Here is a 21,947-nt window from a genome sequence, read left to right on the forward strand (position 1 = left end):
TAAAAGCATCTGCCTACAATGCAGGAGACCTGGGTTCGATCCCTGGGTCAGGAAGATCCCCGGGAGAAGGAAATGGCAATCAACTCCAGTACTCTTGCCTGGAAAATCCCATGGAAGGAGGAGCCTGATAGGCTACAGTCCATGGGGTCGCAAAGTCGGACACAACTGAGTGACTTCACTTTCACTTTATCAATTCACTATATAAGTAAATCATTTCTCTTCAGTGTGTGAAGCTTTAAAGGGCCCTACAGCTATCCAACACATTTTAGGAGACAAACATTACCATGATACCAAAACCCATCAAAGACATTATACTTTAAAATACACACACATACCAACACATTGCATGAACATGGAGAAAACATTCTCAAAAAAATCAGTAAACTGAAACCAACAATATGTAAAAAGGATAACAGATCACAACTAAGTAGAGGTTAGGTTATCCTAGGAATGCAAGGTTGAGTCAACATTCAAAAAACCAATCAATATAATTCACCACATTAATGTAATGAAAGATACAATAAAGGATAAAGAAAAAGCACTGGACAGAAGTCAACATCCACTCATGATAAAAATTCTCAGCACCCACACACTTATGGACAATCAATCTTTGACAAATGAGAATTGAATATACAATGGAAAAAAGACAGTCTCTTCAGCAAGTGGTATTGGGAAAGCTGGACAGCCTCAAGTAAACCAAAGAAGCTAGAACACACCCTCTCACCACACACAGAAATAAACTCAAAATGGCTTAAAGACTTAAATATAAGACAGGACAACATAAAACTCCCAGAAGAAAACATTCTCTGACATAAATCATAGCAATGTGTTCTTAGGTCAACCTCTCAAGGCAAAAGAAATAAAAACAAACAAATGCAACCTATTCAAACTTATAAGCTTTTGCACAGCAAAGGAAAGCATAAACAAAATGAAAAAATAACCTAATGACCGGGAGAAAACATTTGTAAACAATGTGATGGACAAGGGCTTAATTGACAGAATATGCAAAAACTCATACAACTCAATATCAATAAAACAATCTAATCAAAAAATGGACAGAAGACCTAAACAGAAATTTCTCCAAAAACATACAGATGGCCAATAGGCACATAAAAAGAAGCTTATCATTGCTAATTATTTGAGAAATGCAAATCAAAACTACAATGAGGTACCACCTCACACTGGTCAGAATGGCCATGTCTACAAATAATAAAAGGCTGAAAAGGATGTGGAGAAAAGGGAACCCTCCTACACTGTTGGTAAAAATGTAAATTGGTGCAGTCAATATGGAAAACAGTATGGAGGTTCCTCAAAAAACTAAAAATAGAGTTGCCATATAATTCAGCAATCCCACTCCTGGGCATATATCCAGAGAAAACTATAATTTGAAAAGATGCATGCAGCCCTATGTTCATAGCAGCACTATTTTCAATTGGCAAGATATGGAAACAAATTAAATGTCCATCAACACATGAATGGAAGGGTATAGGGACTTCCCCAGCAGTTCAGTTGTTAAGATAATAAAATAATGCCATTTGCAACAACATGGATGGACCTAGAGATTAGCATACTAAGCAAAGTCAGAAAGAAAAAGACAAATACCACACGGTATCACTTATATGTAGAATCTAAAATATGATACAAACTTATCTACAAAACAAAAACAGACTTACAGACATAGAGAATAGACTTGTGGTTGCCAAGGCAGAGAAGAGGTGGGGAAGAAAAGAACTTGGTGCTTGGGATTAGCAGATGTAAGCCATTATATATAAGAGGTAAAAAAGAAGGTTTTAGTACAGCACAGGGAAATATATTTAATAACCTTTGATAAACCATAACGAAAAAAATGTGAAAAGTATGTATGTGTGTCAGTGTATATAAATTGATTCACTCTGCTGAATCAATTATGTTTCAATAAAATTTTTAAAAAACTTCTCAGCAAAAGAAGGGATAGGAGGAAACATCCTCAATATAATAAGCAGCTACACAACACCTGTAACTAACAACATAATTAATGCTGAAATACTGGATGCTTTTCCCTTAAGATCAGGAACAATCCAAATCTATCCTCTCTTACCACTTCTATTCAACATTCTACTGAATGTCCTAGCCGTTACAATAAGCCTGGGGAAACAAATGGCAAGAATGTAGGAATGGAAAAAGTAAAATTATCACTACTTGAAAATGACTTGATTGCATATTACAGAAAATCCTAAGAATTTTAATAAAAACTTACTTTAAAAGTGAATTTAGCAAAACTGCAGTAAGAGGTCAATATGCAAAAACCAACTGTATTTTTCTATACTAGAAAACAACAACAATCATCATCACAGGTACCAAATATTGAAAACTAACAAAATGTTAGATCTGTGCTAACAGTTTTATATGGGTTATCTCAGTGTTATCTAAGAAATTGTTATCCACACATTTAGAAGGAAAATGGGCTTAAGAAAGGTTAAGTAACTGAATCAAGGTTATATAAATATGAAGTAGAGAAGTCAAACTGGTAATCAGGTCTTTCTAGCTCCAAAATTTATGCTCTTAGCATTACATATAAATCATATTATTTGAGTATCTTACTAACATAAATTGGTAGAACTCTATGTTATCCAACACTTACTGTGATATTTGGAAGATTTTAAGATTTACATCATTTTAACCTCATCTCCGAATTGTTTTGAACAGAAGTATAAAATGAACAACATCAACTAACCTCACTTTCCAGAAAGAAAAAAACCAATGTCTTAACAAGGTTGGCATTTGGACCCTGTCGTCCCCTTCTTTTCATCATTCCATCTTCCTCTGGATCTCGACGACTGAAGAGCCTAAGATCAATGCAAAATACTTTTAAAACAAAATAAAAATATTTCTTAATTAAGAAATTAAAAAAACCTGTCTGGATTCCATCTTTAAGCAACTAACAGAGGAATAAATCGGAGCTGGGTAGGTACAGTACTGTCCAACACTATACCCAAGTAAACCTTTTCCATTCTCACACTTGATGGTACTTCTAAATGTTTCTGAATGATTTCTTTTTGAAAATCTTACTGCATGTTATGTAATCATTTCTTTTTACAAAAGTATCACAATAACTAACCTATACCATTTATGCACATAAATATATTATAAATATTCTTCTCCTTAAAAATGACATATCTTTTCCTCCTATCCCTCCTGTACAATTATCCCAAGTCTGAACTTAGTGGCCGTTTTCTACGGATATCATGGTCATTCTTATAAACAACAAAAAAGTTATCACTGGATAACAATGAATAAAAAATTGTAGCATAAATACTTTGTATCATGTACTCTTAATAAACGTGTCACCTCAAATGAGCATTTTAATAAAATCTTACAAAAATATAGTTTAGTCTACATGTTTCTGTTTTCTTTAAAATTACTACATGATATCTGCTGAATATTTTCGGTGATCAGATATTCACACTGCTACTACCTAATCTGAAGTGTTAAATAGCAATATAAATGTGAAGAGAGTAAAGGATTCTTGTGGTTCTTATATCAAACTGTTATCAAAGTACTTTTATTATATTCAAAAATACTTTAAAATACATAAAAATAGGCTTAAGACCTATACTGAATAAATTAATAAGTCATATTTATATATATTTTATAACACAATAAATTACTGTCATTAAAGTGACTTTAGAAAATGAACAATAGAAATGCAGATTTACTTTTTGTACAGAAATTCTCCAGCTGCTACTGCTACTGGCCGATGAGCTGAATAAACCAGATGATAGACATTTTCACAATCTTCTGCAGTAAGAACTTCTTCACTACTCCTAAAAACAAATAAGCATTAGCAGTTTTCAAAACAATGCTGTAATTTTAAGTTTACTGGTACAAAAATTCATACTCATACATTAAAAAATAGTATTTTCACTTTTAAACTTGTTTTTAAAAAAAGGTCATTAAGAAGTTGTTTCAAGAAGAAATCAATCTTACTTGATTATCATCTATTAGTAAAAGCACTTGATTATCATCTATCAGTAAAAGCATCCTCTGACAAAAAAGCTGAGTATTTTGTGAACACCCAAGATCAGACCTAAAATTAGAGTGAATATTGGGCATAAAGAAATATATAGTAAGAGAAATAACCACATGACAAGTGTGCTAAAGGGAAATGAAGACAAAATAATATAAACTAACGTAGAAAATAAAGTAGTGGCACACTCAGTGTGTGCGTGTGTCCTCAGTCGTGTCCCACTCTGAAATCTCATGGACTGTAGCCTGCCAGGCTCCTCTGTCCATGGGATTCTCCAGGCAAGAATACTAGAGTGGGTTGCCAAGCCCTTCTCCAGGGGATCTTTCCCACCCAGGGATTGAACTGGCGTGTTTTGCCTCTGTCTCCTACATTGGCAGGCAGATTCTTTACCATTTGAACCACTTGGAGCTTAGTTAATAATCAAAGAAAACACTTTGCATGTATTTCATGGTAATATTAAGGATACAATTTTGCAACATTAAAATATACTAACACTCCAGTTACCTCACAATGATGAAGAATAATATTTCATTCACCATGTACTAAACATCATATAAAACAATGCAAAAGAAGTTTTCCAAATAATAAAATTTAAGTGCCAAAGATGTTTAATTACAATTTATCATTTAAAAAAAACTCACTAAAATATAGTGCTTGTTTTATTGATCTTACTTTAAGAGAAGAAAGTAAACATAACAAATCTTGATAAATCAAAGTTATTATTAGGCCCATCAACCACAGAACCAGGGTAAACCTTGCTGGGTTTTCCAAACCAAGACCCTGCGTTTGAAGTTCTGGCCTCTGGCACCTCTTTCCCCCTAACATGCTTTTTGCCATTTTATAACTACACATAAATAAATACACACACATACTGAATCAAATCAAACTACAGCAAATTTGAGGTAGTTCACTAATTTTAAGCCATAAGGAATGTTCCTGAAAGTTTCAGTTATTAGGTATATACATGGCTGAATCAACAAAAAAAGGCGTCCACATGGTATTACAGAGGAAGAGGGGAGAAGCTATAGAAATTAAGTAGAGTACTACTATTTTCTTATTTAATTCAGGACAGTTTTATAACAAATACATATATAATAATTCATAATTTTTAAACCCAAAGAAAAATGCAATGGTTAAGACTGCTCAAAATCCCCCCCCATTAAGTGAATTCTCAGAAAACGTCAGTGCATATATAGAGCTACCTTCTTTTTTTTCTGACTTCTAATTTTTATTTCATATTGGAATATAGTTGATTTACTATGTATGTTACATTAGTTTCAAGTGTGCAGCAACATGATTTAGTTATACATACACACATATTTATTCTTTTTCAGATTCTTTTTCCCATAAAGGTTATTACCGAGTACTGAGCAAAGTTCCCTGTACTATACAGTAGGTCCTTTTGGATTATCTATTTTATATATAACAGGGTTAATCTCAACCTACAAATTTAAATTAGGAGGTAGAGCTACCTTCTTTTTAATAACTGTAATGTAGTCCATTTCATATAAATGGGATTGACAACCACACTCCTCACACAGGACTGCTGCATTAAATGAGATAACCCCTATAAGGAGCTTGTATTAGCTGTCATATATTAACTTAATTCTTCCTCTATTGATAATCATCTAGAATATTTCCAATATTCTATTACAAACAGTATTATGTTAGAGAATGAGAACATTTTAAATTTTGGATACCACCAAGCTTTTTTCACCAGGACTTCCCAGGTGGCTCAGATGGTAAAGCATCTGCCTGCAATGCGGGAGACCCGGGTTCAATCCCTGTGTCAGGAAAATCCCCTGGAGAAGGAAATGACAACCCACTCCAGTACTCTTGCCTGGAAAATTCCATGGACGGAGGAGCCTGGTAGGCTACAGTCCATGGGGTCACAAAGAGTCGGACACGACTGAGCGACTTCACTTTCACACTTTTCTCCAAAGAGGCTATCCTAGTTTATAGTCCCATCAATAAAGTTTATGGGTTTGTTTCTGCACAGCCTTATGCAATTAGTGTATTACCAAACACATTAATCCTTGAAAAAAAGTAGGTTAAAAAAAGTCTCATTTTAATATACATGTCTCTAAGTATGACCAAACATCTTTTTGCATGTTTAATTTTTTATTTCTGTCAGTGACATGGTTCCTAACTTTTGACTCTTTTACTGCTGGGTTTCTGTTCTTTTTACTGATTTATTGAAAGTGACTCCTACAGTGCAAATCTTCTGCCCAGTCTGTCATTTGTTTTCTGAGTTTACATTATGGCATATACATATTTGTAGTTTTTTATGTAGTTAAATTCAGTAATTTTTTTAATGTCTAGGTTTTATGCCATTCTCAGAAAGACACTGCCAGTTTACAATTAAAATGTTTAATCTTCTCCTCAGTTTTCATCTAACACTTTCAATGATTTCATTTATTTACATTTAGACATTTCATCCATCCTGAAATTATTTCTGTATAAGGAATGAAATATGAATCCAATTTAATTTTCCCCCAAATAGAACCTAAGTGTCATAACATCATTTATTTTGATATAAAACCACCCTTACCCTACACTAGGTTCCTAGATACATTTAAGTTTGTCTCTATTCTTTATTCTGTGTCACTCATTTCTGTCTGTTTACACACCAGTACCAAAACTTAAAAGTTACTAGGGTGAGGAGAGGGAGAGATAAAATAGGATTTGGGGATTAACGCATACACACTGATATATATAAAGCAGATAACCAGCAAGGAACTACTACATAAATGTATAACTGAATCACTTTGCTGTACACCTGAAACTAACACAATATAATAAATCAATTATACTTCAATTTTTAAAAATTAGTAATAATAAAGTCAATGTTGTTTTATAATTTTGACTTAAAATCATAGCGGGCAGTCATCTCTAATTAGTTTTTATCAGAATTTTGCTGGCTACTCTTACACGATGACTTTCTCATATGAGTATCAGAATTAGAATGCTGTTAAAAAGCCCTTTGTGACAGGCAATTCAGGATAAACATGTACACACTTCTGTATTTAAAATGGATAACCAACAAAGACCTACTATATAGCAGAGGGAACTCTGCTCAGTGTTATGTGGCAGCCTGGATGGGGGGGGGGGGGGGGATACATGTGTATGTATGGCTGAATCCCTTCCCTGTTCACCTGAAACTATCACAGTATCATTCGTTAAACGGCTATACCCCAATATAAAATAAAAATAAATAAATAAAAAGCCCTTAGCAACTATCTGGATCATGTTAACAACCTAAATATCCACCGATGGATGAATATATAAAATGTGGTATACTGAATGTCAAAAGGAATGAAATTCTGATACATAGCAACATGGATGAACCCTGAAGACATCATGCTAAGTAAAACACGCCTAATATAAAAGGCCAAATATTACATACTTCCACATATATGAGGTACCTAAAACAGTCAAATTCAGAGATGAAAAGTAGACAATATGATGCAAAATCATACTGTGCAGTCCTTTACAGAGTATCAGTATGAAATGATAAAAACACTCTGGAGATGGATAATGGTGATGATGGCTGCACAACAATATGAATGTACTTAATTCCACTGATCTGTACACTGAAATATGTTTAAATGGTAAATCTTACATTACATATATCACCACAATCTTTTTAAAAAGGGGAAAAGTGAATTGCATCAATCCTACATTTTAACATATGTTTTAAATTCAGATTGTTCACAGAGAAGTTTCAGTAAATACTAATTTCTAAAAGTGTGACAAAATACAAGACACATATTTAACACACTCGAGTGTTTGACTTAATTTCAAGAGCATCTAAAGACAGTAAAATTGAAAGAAAACTAGTCAAGAATGCAAACACATGGATTCCCAGCTCAGTTAGAATGTACTAGTTCAATGGTCCTCTCTTCCTATCTTCTCAACTTTACATGAGAAAACTAAACTTCTTGCTGTAAAACTCCAAGTTATTGAAATTTAGACATAGATAAATTTAAACCAAGTATGCTACTGTATTTTTAAGATATGTAGACATTAGCAATATGCAGTAAATACATACTTACTGTAAAACAAGAGTGAGTAATTTTATTGCTTGTACTGCAACATCATATTCTTTGTCAAGGGTCATAGAAACAATTCTATCCTAAGGGCAAAAAAAAGAAAATATTCTTAAAGGGAAACCAAGAGAAAAATACTTGAAAACAACAGGTAAATGGTAAATACTTAGAGTAATACTAACCTTGAACCGACTGGTAAATAGCTCCAGTTTGGAATTAAGTTCCTTGTTATAATAAAGCCCTTGTAGAGCAGTGAGACATTTGAGTCTTACCTCACCTTGCTGAGTTAAATGAGAGGAGAAAATGCATTAAAACTTTGCATATTTTCAACCTGAGCACACAAGATATATACCATATCTTCTACTTTAAATACGTTCTATACTATGGTATTTCTTCAGAAACTCTCATCCTTGACAATGCAAAAATAGGAATCAATACTAATGTTTATGACTAAATACCTCTGGATTACTATTACTATAGGTCAAATGAAAATATTTTGAAAATTTGTTCAGAGCAATGTTATTGTGCAAGATGACAGTAGCATATTTCACAGTAAGTTTTCCTTTATAGAAAATAATATTGGTAAGGGATATATACAAAGATCAAGGCTAGGTGAAGAGACAGCCTAAGGGAAAGGCAGATTAATAAAAAAAAATTAAAAAGGTCAGAGGCCAAGTGGTAGTTTATAATCTGGCTAAGATACATGTTTATCAAGAGAATCAAAATTAAAGAAATTTAAGTATATGTATATATGTAGCACTTATATATTAACAGAGTAAGAATTCTTCTCACTATTCTTAAGAAATGTCTTACCACTACCACCATCACCTACATGATCCCGTTGTTTCAGTACAAAAATTATTTCATGATCAAAGGCTAAATCAGCGCCCAAGATTCAAAAATCTAGGGTACTTTATGTGATAGAGGCCATATTTTCATGAACAGATAGAAAAGAATAAAGGAGAGAAGCCTATAGGAATGTGCTCCCAGTTACACGTATACGCAGATAATTCACTATGAATGAGAGTAGCACATAGCTATGCTTATGTGTAGAAAGAAAAGCACTATATATATCTTACCTTATCATGCATAGTCCAACCAACATATTTTAAATAACTGTCATTAAGAAAGGCATCACTATACATTTTCATCCAAATGCCAATTTCTTCAATGCAAATAGCTCGGATTTCAGCTATTGCATCACTGCATGAAGAAAGAAAATCATGCATATTAGTGTCAGTATACCACAGGACTTGTGGATTCTTTATGCAACACCAATACTTGGTACCTACTATGAACATACCACTACTTAAGTATTACTGGGGGTTTACAAGAAGAATTGAAGCATGGCCCCTAAATGCCAAAAGCTTACAGTCTAGTTGTCAAAGTACAATTATCACCAAATAAATATTTAAAGTTAAATAAACCTACAAACAAAATCCAACTCCCACCTTCTCTATCATGTCATAACCCAGCCTTTATTCACACCTGCTGGGCATGGTGTATTCAGAAGACAGTCGGAACTTTAGTCTGGTTACAGCATATTTTCCAGGTGAGAATTAGTTACACCTAATATTGAGGCCAAGCTCAATTTGGATTTGAACATCATACTAAATTATTCTGAATTCATCATGTAGGTACTGGTAAGTCATTCAACACTTTTGAGTAGAGGAAATGACTTAACAAAAGAACATTTTAAGACAACTGCAGTAATCTCTAGAATGATGAAGGAACAGACTAAGGTAATGGTGACAGTAGAAATAAAAAGGTAAGAATGGACAAAAGGGTATTACAAAGGAAGTATTAACCTGATTTAGTAACTGCCAAATTAAGAAATGACAAAGTTAAAGAAAAATGCCACCAATATTTAAAGAACAGGTTACCGCAGAAATGGTGGTAAGACTACCTATTTCTTTCCTCTGCTCATTCAAAATAAGGGCAACAACTCACTTAAATCTACTCAAATTTTCCTACTGATATTCAAATCGAAGAGCAAAGAATCAGGAATCAAAATGTACAGTCTCTGCTAACACAGTACATACAAAAGCAATTAAGTGTTCTGTACCCTCACTTCTAGTAACAGTAGTAGCTTCCATTTTCTGGGCATCTACAAGTTGAGCACAACATTCCTCCATTTTTCAGATAGAAATAAAGTTCAGAGCAGTTAAGTAACTTGCCTAGAGTGTCCCAATCAGTGGAAGACCTTACATTCTAACACTGATCTTACTCTTAACACTGTTACCACTAAATTTATATTGCTTAAACCACTAAATAACCAAACTTGAAGAGAATAAAATTACATATAAAAAACTGTCCTGACTTACCGGTATCTATGTACAAACACTCCCTTAAATATTGCATTCATCATATTTTCTATTTCATCTTGATTTTCTTGAAGCTGAAAAGAACACATCATTGCTTTGCAATTGTAATAGAAAACAACCAAAAGAACATGTAAAAGTTGGTATAAACACAAATGTAGGTTTCTCCAGAGTTTTGATATTTTCATGCAATTTTTTATTTCACTAAATGAAAAGTGTCCACATAGAAAAACTAAAAGCTGTTGCATAAAAGGTAGCTAAACTCCCTTGACACCTGGAATATTTGTACATTGTTGTTAATGTCACTGCTAATGTTTAGCTGGTTGACTAATTTTTTCAGATAGTCACATATTTCTATTGTATAAATGTATGTAAAGAAATCTTTTAAGTAGTTTATTACATTTGTTAGTATAGTGAAGTTGCTCAGTTGTGTCTGACTCTTTGCGACCCCGTGGACTGTAGCCTACCAGGCTTCTCCGTCCATAGGATTCTCCAGGCAAGAATACTGGAGTGGGTTACCATTTCCTTCTCCAGGAGATCTTTCTGACCCAGGGATCGAACCTGGGTCTCCTACATTGGAGGCAGACGCTTTATCCTCTGAGCCACCAGGGAAGCCCATTTTATTATACTACTTATCTATTAAATAACATATATATTCATATCAAAAAAGAACAATGCTTCATTATCTTGTTCTTTAGCATCTGAAAATTAACTCATGTTATCTACTGCCTGATCAAAGAACACAAAAATGTGAGTAAAATAACTTGGCAAAAAATTTGTCTTCTTGCTAAATATTTTTGAGGGAAACAAGGCTCACTTGAAATAATCAACTAAGCATTTCAAATCTTGGATGACTTATTTACTTCCATATATTTTCAATTCAGAGCTTTAGAGTTAAAAGAAAATTGATTCAGAGCTTCAGAATTACAAGAAAAATCTTTCACACTCTTAAGTATCAATTAGCTTTCAGAATTATGTTCTGTGTTTTCTCAAATCCGTAAGACACTTTTTCTTTTCACGAGTATAATCTCACATTTCCAAATAATGCTAACAGGGCATGCACTTGTATTCATTAGCACAATCAAAGGCACAGGAGGGCTTTCAATATGTTTAAAAACTTAACCTAACCTAGAAGTATTAATATCTTACATGATAGAAGAATTTTGAACTCAAAACCCTTTTAAATCCATTCATGCTATGTTCAGAATAAGGCCATAATTTTGTACATTATGTTCAGCTACTAAAGCATCCAATACAATTTATTAACTAAATTAAAGGGCATAAAGGTCAATTCTTCATTTCAACTACAGTTAATCCTTGAACAATGCAGGGGTTAGGGTTGCTGACCCTCTACACAGTTGAAAATCTAAGTAAAACTTATAGGTGGCCCTCTGTTTCACTGTATCCATGGTTTCTGCACATACAATGTTTCACAACCAAAGATTCAACCAACCATGGGTCATATAAGAACTATAATATTTATTACTGAAAAAAAAATCCATGTGTAAATGGATCTGCACAGTTCAAACATATGTTGTTCATGGTTCAAATGTTTATGAAAAAGAAGAGGGATTTAGGCATGGGGGAAATGTGGGCAAGATTTTTCTGGCTTTTCTTGGGCTAGGGGCATTTTTTAAAGTTATTGGCTATCTCAGAAAAAAACAACTTTTAAATTATAGTTACTACAATCACCCACTCCAGTATTCTTGCCTGGCAAATCCCATGGACGGAGGAGCCTGGTAGGCTGCAGTCCATGGGGTCGCTAGGAGTCAGACATGACTGAGCGACTTCACTTTCACTTTTCACTTTCATGCATTGGAGAAGGAAATGGCAGCCCACTCCAGTGTTCTTGCCTGGAGAATCCCAGGGACAGGGGAGCCTGGTGGGCTGCCGTCTATGGGGTCTCAAAGAGTCGGACACAACTGAAGTGACTTAGCAGCAACAATCCCCCCCACAAAATGTCAGAATCAAGTAATTTATTGAATACTATGCCAAATATCCCATGGCAAATATTTTAGCTCAACTACATTAGCAATGTTTTTGAAACATCAGACTTTGCCTATTCAAAATAAAAATAAACATTTCCAATATCAGATAGCAAAATATTATATTACCAATGAAGAAGGAATTTAAATTAAAAACACAACATCGAGGGAATCCCCTAGTGGTACAGTAGTTAGTACTCAGCACTGTTACTGCTGGGGCCTGGGTTCAATCCTTGTCAGAAAACTAAGAGCCCACAAGCTGCATGGCATGGCCAAAAAAAAAAAAAAAAACCAATATCAAAAGATTTTATTAGCATAAAACTGAAAAAACATTTTCTTCATTCAAAGTTGAATTTGGTGGTCAGTCATTAATGTTATTCAAGGGTCTCTTACACTACACACACACACACACACACACACACACACACACACACCCCAAAAACACAGATTATGACACCATAAATAGCTATCCCTATTTTTCAAAGGGATTTTATATAAGTGAAACCTCATTTGATCCCGACAATAAATTGAGGGTAGAGTTAGGAGATAGGTTTTCACAGTAGACATGAATAACAATAAAGCATAAGACAACTTGTCAGACTGGCCCAGGACTCCTTACTTGAAGCATTCAACTCTTAATCCTAGTCCACACAGAAAGGAAATATATACAGAAGGTACTCTTGGCATGGACAGTCAATAAAAATGTTAGCTGTATAAACAACTTTAAACATATTAAATTTTTCAAAAACTTTTATCTGATGAACTAGCAAAGTTATATATCATAATTAATGGTGACTAAGTTGGTCACAGATTAACAGCTTAAATATTCAATACAAGGGTGTACCTCTTTCCGCTTCTGTAGCAGGAGTTCTAGCCTCTCATTGGCTCGTTTTCCAATCATCTTATTCCGTTCTGCCTCATACTGTCTTTGTGTATTATCCATATTAATGCTAAGATTCAGTGCCACATTCACCAAAGCTGTCATCAACTTCATAGCTATTTTTAAATGGAAAATGTTGCAATTAGTCTCACAGAAAAATTTACAAGTTATGATCTACTTAAGAAACATTAAAAACAAGATGGGCTGTTCCACTTCTAATAGAAAAATACAGCTGCCACAAATGACAACAATAGTACAACAGCAGCTAATGTGTATCGAATACTTACTATATGTCAGTCAGTTACTTATGTTAAGTATTTCTCGGATTAACTCCTAATCCTCAAAGTTAAGTATTATCCTCATTTCATTCATGAAGAATCTGAGGTTCAGGGAGCTTAAGAAATCTGCCTCAAACTACACAGTTCATATACATAGTTAAAACAAGATGCAAAACTAGATAATATTACTCTAGACTATGCTCACTATTCAGTGATAGGTCTCCTACAATGACCTTTTCAAGAGATCATGATTTACCTTCTAAATAAATTTTGACTAATACAGCAGTCATTTAGCTATCCAGTAACCAAAGGGGGAGGGAACGTAAGTGCTTTTTATCAAAGTACAGTGTGTAGAAATGTTGGAGTTTTATCAGTATTTGATTTCCTTTAATTTTACTCTTATTATATATCATCATAAAGACAATGATGCAATTATGAAAGACAGATCAAGATAAAAAGTCAAAAGTACAGAGTAAAATGTCACTCAATAAAGTGCTTTGTATCAGAGTTTCTCCAGAGCTCCACCTTCTGTTATTGAACTTTTGCTACTGAGACAAGACTCACTGCCTGTGATTTCAAACTTATTAATTGAAATATCTGAACATATTATGCTTTTTTTTTTAGCTTAGGTCAGACTACTTCTCAAGCCTGATTCACTGCATGACAGACCACCACAAAACTAAACCTTAATTTGTGGCTACTAGCTCTCTTTAAATGGAGAAGGCAATGGCACCCCACTCCAGCACTCTTGCCTGGAAAATCCCATGGACACAGGAGCCTGGTAGGCTGCAGCCCATGGGGTCGCTAAGAGTCAGACATGACTGAGCAACTTCACTTTCATTTTTCACTTTCATGTATTGGAGAAGGCAATGGCAACCCACTCCAGTGTTCTTGCCTGGAGAATCCCAGGGACGGGGGAGCCTGGTGGGCTGCCGCCTATGGGGTTGTACAGAGTCGGACACGATGGAAGTGACTTAGCAGCAGCAGTAGCAGCATTCTTTAAAAGAGATTCCCAATCTTCTGCTCTGAGCTATTGTATACCCTCAGCAAACCATTTTCTCATTCTGATCTAAAATTACTCACCTTGCCCATTATATGTGTTTTTTATTTACTTTAACCATTCAAGTTCTTAACATCAAAGCTACCTAAGTACACAGATCAATCACATTCTTAATTTGTGACCTCAAGTCTAAAAACCTACAGGGAGATTGTCTGCATTTTTTTAATGGAGGGCTGAGCAAAAGAAAATCTTTAATCACAGCTTTAATTCTTTAGGGAAATACTCTACAGGAAAAATATCCCCACATTTAGAGAATGAAAAATTGTAGAAATCAAAATATTCTATCATTAATGCACAGAATAGTTAACAATTAGTGCCTGGTCAATTTACTCATACTCAAATCAAAAGGCACATTTTCAATAATAGTATATGAACAATTTTACCTTTAGCACAAAAGAGAAACCGGGACATTTTATCAACATCAACAGCAAAAATCACTGTTCTAGAATTAATCATGTGAGCCTTAAAAATGTAACTTATTTCATATAAAAATCAGAGAAATTGATTCAGCCTCAAGTTACTCAGAAGCATCAGAAAAACCAACTTTTTTGATGTGGTTAAGTAAGCATCATCCTATAGGGACAATCTTACTGGGAGGGAGTATGCTACTAGTGACTATGCACACAGGTCATTTAGAACTAAATATCCAAAATCACTGCCCCCCAAATTTGATGTTGATACCTTCCCTGATAAAACATATTTTAAGACCCAACAGATTACTATGCCACAGAAAGGGAGAAGAGGTGGATAGGAATCAAGTAGGTTTAACACAAGAAAATTATAGTATGTCTTCAGTGAACCAAACTATCATTCCATTCTCCATAATTCATGGGAGTTGGAGGAAAGGGGAAAATGTCCTCTTAGGGGCTGCTTAATAAATAAAATTAATTTGTCACCATTATGTCATTCCTTTTAATGAAAACCATTTTCATCTCTAACCTAAGAAAATGCACAAAAAGATTTCTAAATACTGACCTGCCAGGGTGCTTGTATGTCGAAATGCTCTGACTTGTGAGTCAGACAATCCTGTAAGAAGTGAAATGACTGTATCCATCATGTACTCATCGTATATGATACTATATTGACATTGCCGTACTAATACGCCAATGAATTCACAGAAACTGGATTTGAACTTCTTCCACTGAGGACCAGCCATGGTAAGTGGATAATCTCCACTATCCTAAAATAGAAATTTTAAACAGTAATTTCACTTAAAACCCATAATTTAATAAACTTTTACTTGTTTTTGAAATACTCTAGGTAGAAGCTGAAAAGACTCCTTTATCTCATCTTCTATAATAAATCCTCAAAGTAGGCAGAAGAATAACAGGCAAAGGTAGAGATACCTTTGAACAAATCTGGTCTTTTATTTAAGATAAAAATGGATAGTCTGAATTCACTCTAACCAATGAAAATATATACTAATTACATACCAAAATAAAAAGCCTCTCCCATCAAATAAAACTTTATTCTGATAAGCAAAGATATAGTCACTAAATTTCTTTAAAACTGAGCAAAAATCAAACCAAAGTTTCCTGTTTTAATGATTCAACATGATAAAATCATATTCTAAGCCAGTCTAATAGATTCATGTATGACTTATAAACAATCGAAGGATTACAATGTATGTTTTTATTAGCTTCAGAACATCAAATACTCAGCAGATGTGAACGATAATTTTTTTAAGTGAAAACAAGCTAGAATGACCTGTAAAGACAGGTACTCAAGTATTCCTACATATAAGATGGGGCATTCACCAACAAAGATACATTGAGGTCCTCCATAAATCATTAAAAACAAACAAGTCTTAAGAATAAATGCAGAGACCAATACTACATAGAAGTTTTTGACAATAATGTCCTAAGGTCATTATGGTATAGTAAATTTTTTAACAATTAACTTTTGTCATTAGAGCCATATATTTAAAAAAAATTTAAGTAATGCCATACACAAGTTGAACTATGTCTCATCTGAGAATAAGATCCCAATACTCCACAAAAAGGTTTTCTTCCATTTTCTGATTGGCTCAGTTAGCACTATATTGAAAGATAACATCTTAATTGTTGTTAGCAACTTGGTTTGCTGGTATTTTCAAATCTTATTTCAGGAATCTTATTTCAAATAGCTATTGAGAACAAATTTCTCACTAAAACATTTAATATCAGAAGGTTAAAATAACACCAATCCTCATAATTACATCTCAATGACTTAGAGACTGATTAATAGCACTTAGTGATCATCAAAACCATTTTAACAATTCTTATCTTTCAGAAAGATAGTTGAAAGCTCCTTCATCTGAATAAGGTAAAAAAAAAAAACATATAAAACTCAAATGAGAAAGGCTTTCTAGTTGAAAATTCACAGTGAAAAGTTTTGAAGAGTAAAAACTACTGGGGCTTGAATACAGCTGTGAACAAAACAAACAAAAATCCCTGCCTTGAAGGAGTTTATATTATAGTAAACCTAAATATGTCTTTATTGGCAATAAAACTTCAAAGACATCACTATGATAATCAACTAAGGTCTAAGCTACTATTTATTATGTATTTTTATTGTTGTTATTCACATGTGAAACATAATAAGACTTTAAACAATAAAATATACCTGCATGCATTTATCTTTGCCTGAGCTTACACATGTTCATGGGCACTTAATTTTATTCTCTGTTGAAATTTTAATTTTTTAACAAAAGAGCTACCATTTAGTTCTTACTATGTGCCAGACATTGTAAAATGCTAAGGAAGTTTTCAAACATTATTGCATTCAATATTCTTAAGAGCCCTTTAAGTATTTGTAGCTCCATTTTACAGATGATGAAACTTATGCTAAGACAACAATTTGCCTAAGGTCACATGGCCATCATTTAACTGGATTTCTACTACCAAAGCTCTTATCTACAACACTAATATTCAAAATTTAATATTCTGAAGATCAAGGTACATAAAATTATCACAATATTTAGGATATTAACTTACCTCATCAAACTCTTCAGTCATTTTTCGAATTATTTCAGAGTTTTGCATATGTCTAAACATTTCTGCTGTGACAACACCTGAAATTTCCAAGTGTAAGAAGTTAATACATGGTAAATAAAAAAATAGAGAACTTCTAAGTCCATCTCTAATATTAATATGTCTACAGTCACACAATAAGGTATACTTCTATATCACGTGATCTTCACCATGATACTCAATTCTATAAAGCACAAATACCACTCTCAACATACACAAGAAAACAGACCCACACTTCTGACAGGTATCTTTTCTTTCTTTTCATGAACAATCAGCCTTAGCCTTTTCTACCTAACTCACTTTACTCACTCCTAGAATATGTATACTGGCTAAATTCTTTAATATAAAGCATATGTCATTGATAATGAGGCAGCCATCTAAGATAACATTTAAAGCCCTGAGGATGAACCTGAAGAAAATAAGGAAGAGAGTAATAGGAAGAATTCACTTTAGGCAGGTTTCTTTATTGAGCACAACTGTAGTAAGGCAACTGTATCCCACCATCCACCTCAAAGGACTTCAAATAAACAAAAGTAAAAAGTTGTAGTTCCAGCTCATCCAGAAGTCTGTAACCTAGTTGTAAGTTTAAACAAAGAATAATGGGGTGGGGGGGTGGGCAGGGATAAAGTATTAAAGGTAGTACATAATAAATGCCCTAATGAGTGGAAAAACCAAGATAGGCTAAAAAAGAAAGAAAGAATTAAGATTTGAGTAAGTAGGTGTTTCACAGAGAAGGAATCTGATAGTGGACATTTCCTTTTAAAAGAGGATGAGAGAGGAGAGGAGAAAGGATACACATTACAAGAAGCAGTATAACTGTATCACTTTGTTGTATACCTGAAATTAATACAACACTGTTAATCAAATATTAATATATTTCAAAAATAAAAGACAAGTGTAAAAGTTAGCCAGGTATACGTCAAATATCAGAAAAGGAATCTCTAGGAAAAAATTATGAGTAGGATACAATGCAAGAAGTCATACATGAATTTTCATTGCTAGGGTGTCACCAAAAAAAAAAAAAGAATAACTGTAAAAAGTGAATTTCTTAAACTACATTTCTATATTATTTATACTTTGCCAGTCTAATCACTATGAATAGTATAAATACACTAATATCTAAAAGAATGTCTTGGGACTCCCCTGGCAGTCCAGTAATTAAGACTATGTGCTCCCAATACAGGGGGTACAGGTTCGATCTCTGGACAGGGAAGTAAGATCCAGTATGGTGCAAGGTGTGGCCAAAAAAAAAAAAGAATGTCTTGGTACAGGAAGATGAGATTTATTATAAAAATTAGAAATAATTAATAGATGTATTTCAACTGACCAAGCTCTATTTTGTATATGTGTGCATGTGTGTGTATATAAAACTAAAAAGAGCAACAAAACATCATACTGTCTTTTCAACTCCTAATCTGAAAGAGCAACAGCTATGTGAGCTCCTTCTCTATAGGCATGCAATTTAAGACCTTCCAGTAGTCCAACAAAGCCAGCAAAATTAGAACATGAACTAACATCCACTGAGCCTCCTACGTACCGGCCACTTTAGCCCTGAAAACAAGCCTGTGTAGCAGGTACTATAATCCTGGCTTTACAAATGAGAAAACTGATGCTAAGGCAAAGAAAAGTTATAAATAATTTCTATGAGATTATTAGTCAACATCATGTTGCCCAGCCCTAGGTGATATCAATTTCTACTGGTACTGTAAAAGAACCCTTACTTACCACCTTAAAAAAACAAATGGTTGTTTACAAATAATAACAAATTTGGAAGAAAGCATGATTTTTCCAGCTAAAGAAGCACGTTCTCAAAACGTTTTGAAAGGGTTTTTAATTTTTATTTAGAGCCATGAATATATCTCAAAAACTTTCCATACTTTATACCCAAATACTGTAAATCTGGCAATGCTAGAGAACAAGTAACTCAATCCCTGAAATAATTTATATAAAATAAACATTTAGATATGTCAAAGTAAACATATTGCATACAGCTTGACAAACTTCTAAAGCTCCTCCTCACATCTAATAAACCATGTTAACAGTCATAAACTCAAATATAAAGAGAAAAAAAAGTGGCTGTCACAAACTTCATGCATGTAATTCTTCTGAGGCAGGTATGAAGGCGCCATCAGGACACCAGGCCAAAAGTGTGGGGGACGTGAAGTGAGTTATTTAAAAACTGGTAAACTGAAAAGTGACAGCCGACCAGAAAAGAAAAAAGGAAACAACACTGGCTGCAGAATCACCAACCACAGAGCAGTCTGGAGCCACTCAGTGTGGGGCCAAACATCTCTCCACCTACCTCAATAGCTACAAAAAGTGTTAACTACAGTAAAATAACTGACACTCATAATAACAATTCTAGATCCAAAGGACTAGGTTAAAGTACATTGTATATACTTAAATATGTGTCTAATTCATTTAAAAAGGAATTCCATCAAAATATTTTTTGAGTATGTTTAAGTACGTAATGACCTTAACATGGTAAAATCCACTTTATGACTCTTCCATGATTCTAAAATAAGTATTATTATAGTAGTGTTTAAGTTTTCAACACCTTCAATTTTTAAAAATCTTCACAACCTGATTTATGATAAGGTATATCCAACTGTTGATTGGTTAAGTCCCTTATTTATAAATACAATGAGGCCAGAAAAGGAATGTATTCGATAAAGGGAAAACTCTCTGACTATGGCTTTGTTTTAAAACTGCTTATTTAGAAACCTAATCAGGAAACTATAATGGACCAACTAAGACTGAATTTCAACTCATCAAATTATTTCTGGCACCTGTTCAGTTGTTTTGTCATCAACCTTCCATTTCAAAAAATCTAAAGAGAAAGGACATGGCCCTTAATTACGTAACACAACAAACAAGTACTTGTATCCTTCTATTCCAGAAAGATGGAATGGACATGGGCAAAATAAAAATAATATCAACATATCTCATCTTCTAAAGAGTTTATCTGGTTTATCATACTGTCATTTCCACAACATTTCCTCTGAACAGCTTCAGTAGAATTTTCTAATAGTGATACACAGATATCTTTAGCTAAGAAGTTGAGTAAACTAGGCAACTCTCTGTACTCTAAAGTTCAGACATTTTTTAAAAGTTCTCAAAACTGACATTAATGGCATTATGAAGACCATAGATTCAAGAAGTTAATAAATTTGTCTATCAGGCCTCACATATAACATTTAAGATGAAGACTGCACTGAAAGTTGTGATCAAGCCTGTAAAATGCATCAGTTCTTATAATGTTACTTGTTTTCCAATTCCAATGACAGGATTTTCAAATAAGTTTTATGGAATTAAATGAATAGATTGCTTCTTGGGATCTTTTCTTCAGATCTGTTTAAATCATTCTTTAACATCTTAATTTTTTACATCTATTTTTAAGCAATTTTCCCCCCTCCTGACTTCTAATGCCCATATTTTTGGTGCCATTTTCATTTTTAAAAAGAATAGCCTTGGAAAACTCTGTAACATTTATTTGCCTGTGCATTTTTTTTTGGTAGAATTTCAAGGATGGGCCAAGTTTAGGGAGACAGAATAAGTCAGAACCTGCCCATGATCTTGACTACTTCATTTACTGATTCAGACCAGGGTATATGACTCCCCAACTCACACAGTTTTGTCCCTCTGGCCAAATGTGTGCAATGTAAGTTTTTGTCTCAGGAAAGACATTTCTACATTTTATATTTTCAATACTCTTAATTCAAAATCTTTTAAAATAAAGCATGAACAGTTTAAACAAGACCCCACTCCAGAGTTTCTCTTTTAGGGGAAAAAGTCTGGAAATTTCACCAATACCTTACTTAACTTACTTAGTTACTTACTTACCTACTTACTTACTTTCTTACTGTTATTCATGGCACTTTTTAATTCCCTACACTTTACAATTCCCTGCCACTTGAACCTGTATCTCTTCATTATCTTCTTCCTCCCTTCTTAATCCATTTCTTTGTTCCTAAAACCAGATGCTGAAAGTGGGAAATATATCTAATAAAAGTAACATAACATTATAAATTGCCAAGTTCTTCATTAACTTTCACATAGAATACAACAGTCTCAACAGACTTCCTCTCTTCATTCTTTACTCTTTTTTCTTTACATATTTTGTATAGTTATAATGCAAATAACTCAATATCTTGGCATTATTTTCCACACAAAGTGTTAATAATCTTTAGGTGAAACAAAAAAGAAGATAACATTTGAGAACATTCTGATTCCACAATAAATATATCTTACCTTTACAGCCTGAACACTGAATAAAAAAGTTGATGAGGTCAAGAAGTGCTATATCTCGGTCATGCTTGTATGACTCTATCCAATCATCTACCACCGACTACAGCAA

At 33.7% G+C, this 21,947-nt stretch overlaps 1 protein-coding gene across 3 annotated transcripts in view; it reads right to left on the bottom strand.

Moving 5' to 3' along the window:
- Positions 1 to 21,947, bottom strand: part of STAG2 (stromal antigen 2) — a 131,601-nt gene that overhangs the window by 45,025 nt on the left and 64,629 nt on the right. For all 3 annotated transcript variants that reach the window (XM_040265208.1, XM_040265210.1, XM_040265209.1), the window contains exons 5-14: positions 21,842 to 21,938; positions 17,555 to 17,631; positions 15,555 to 15,759; positions 13,206 to 13,357; positions 10,380 to 10,453; positions 9,135 to 9,258; positions 8,238 to 8,336; positions 8,062 to 8,141; positions 3,696 to 3,803; positions 2,714 to 2,825 (exon numbers count right to left, since the gene is read on the bottom strand). In XM_040265208.1, coding sequence (XP_040121142.1) covers positions 2,714 to 2,825; positions 3,696 to 3,803; positions 8,062 to 8,141; positions 8,238 to 8,336; positions 9,135 to 9,258; positions 10,380 to 10,453; positions 13,206 to 13,357; positions 15,555 to 15,759; positions 17,555 to 17,631; positions 21,842 to 21,938 — 1,128 coding nt within the window. The remainder of the gene's footprint in view (positions 1 to 2,713; positions 2,826 to 3,695; positions 3,804 to 8,061; positions 8,142 to 8,237; positions 8,337 to 9,134; positions 9,259 to 10,379; positions 10,454 to 13,205; positions 13,358 to 15,554; positions 15,760 to 17,554; positions 17,632 to 21,841; positions 21,939 to 21,947) is intronic.

This window comes from Oryx dammah, unplaced genomic scaffold, assembly GCF_014754425.2.
Source record: "Oryx dammah isolate SB20612 unplaced genomic scaffold, SCBI_Odam_1.1 HiC_scaffold_23, whole genome shotgun sequence".
Taxonomy (NCBI): domain Eukaryota; kingdom Metazoa; phylum Chordata; class Mammalia; order Artiodactyla; family Bovidae; genus Oryx; species Oryx dammah.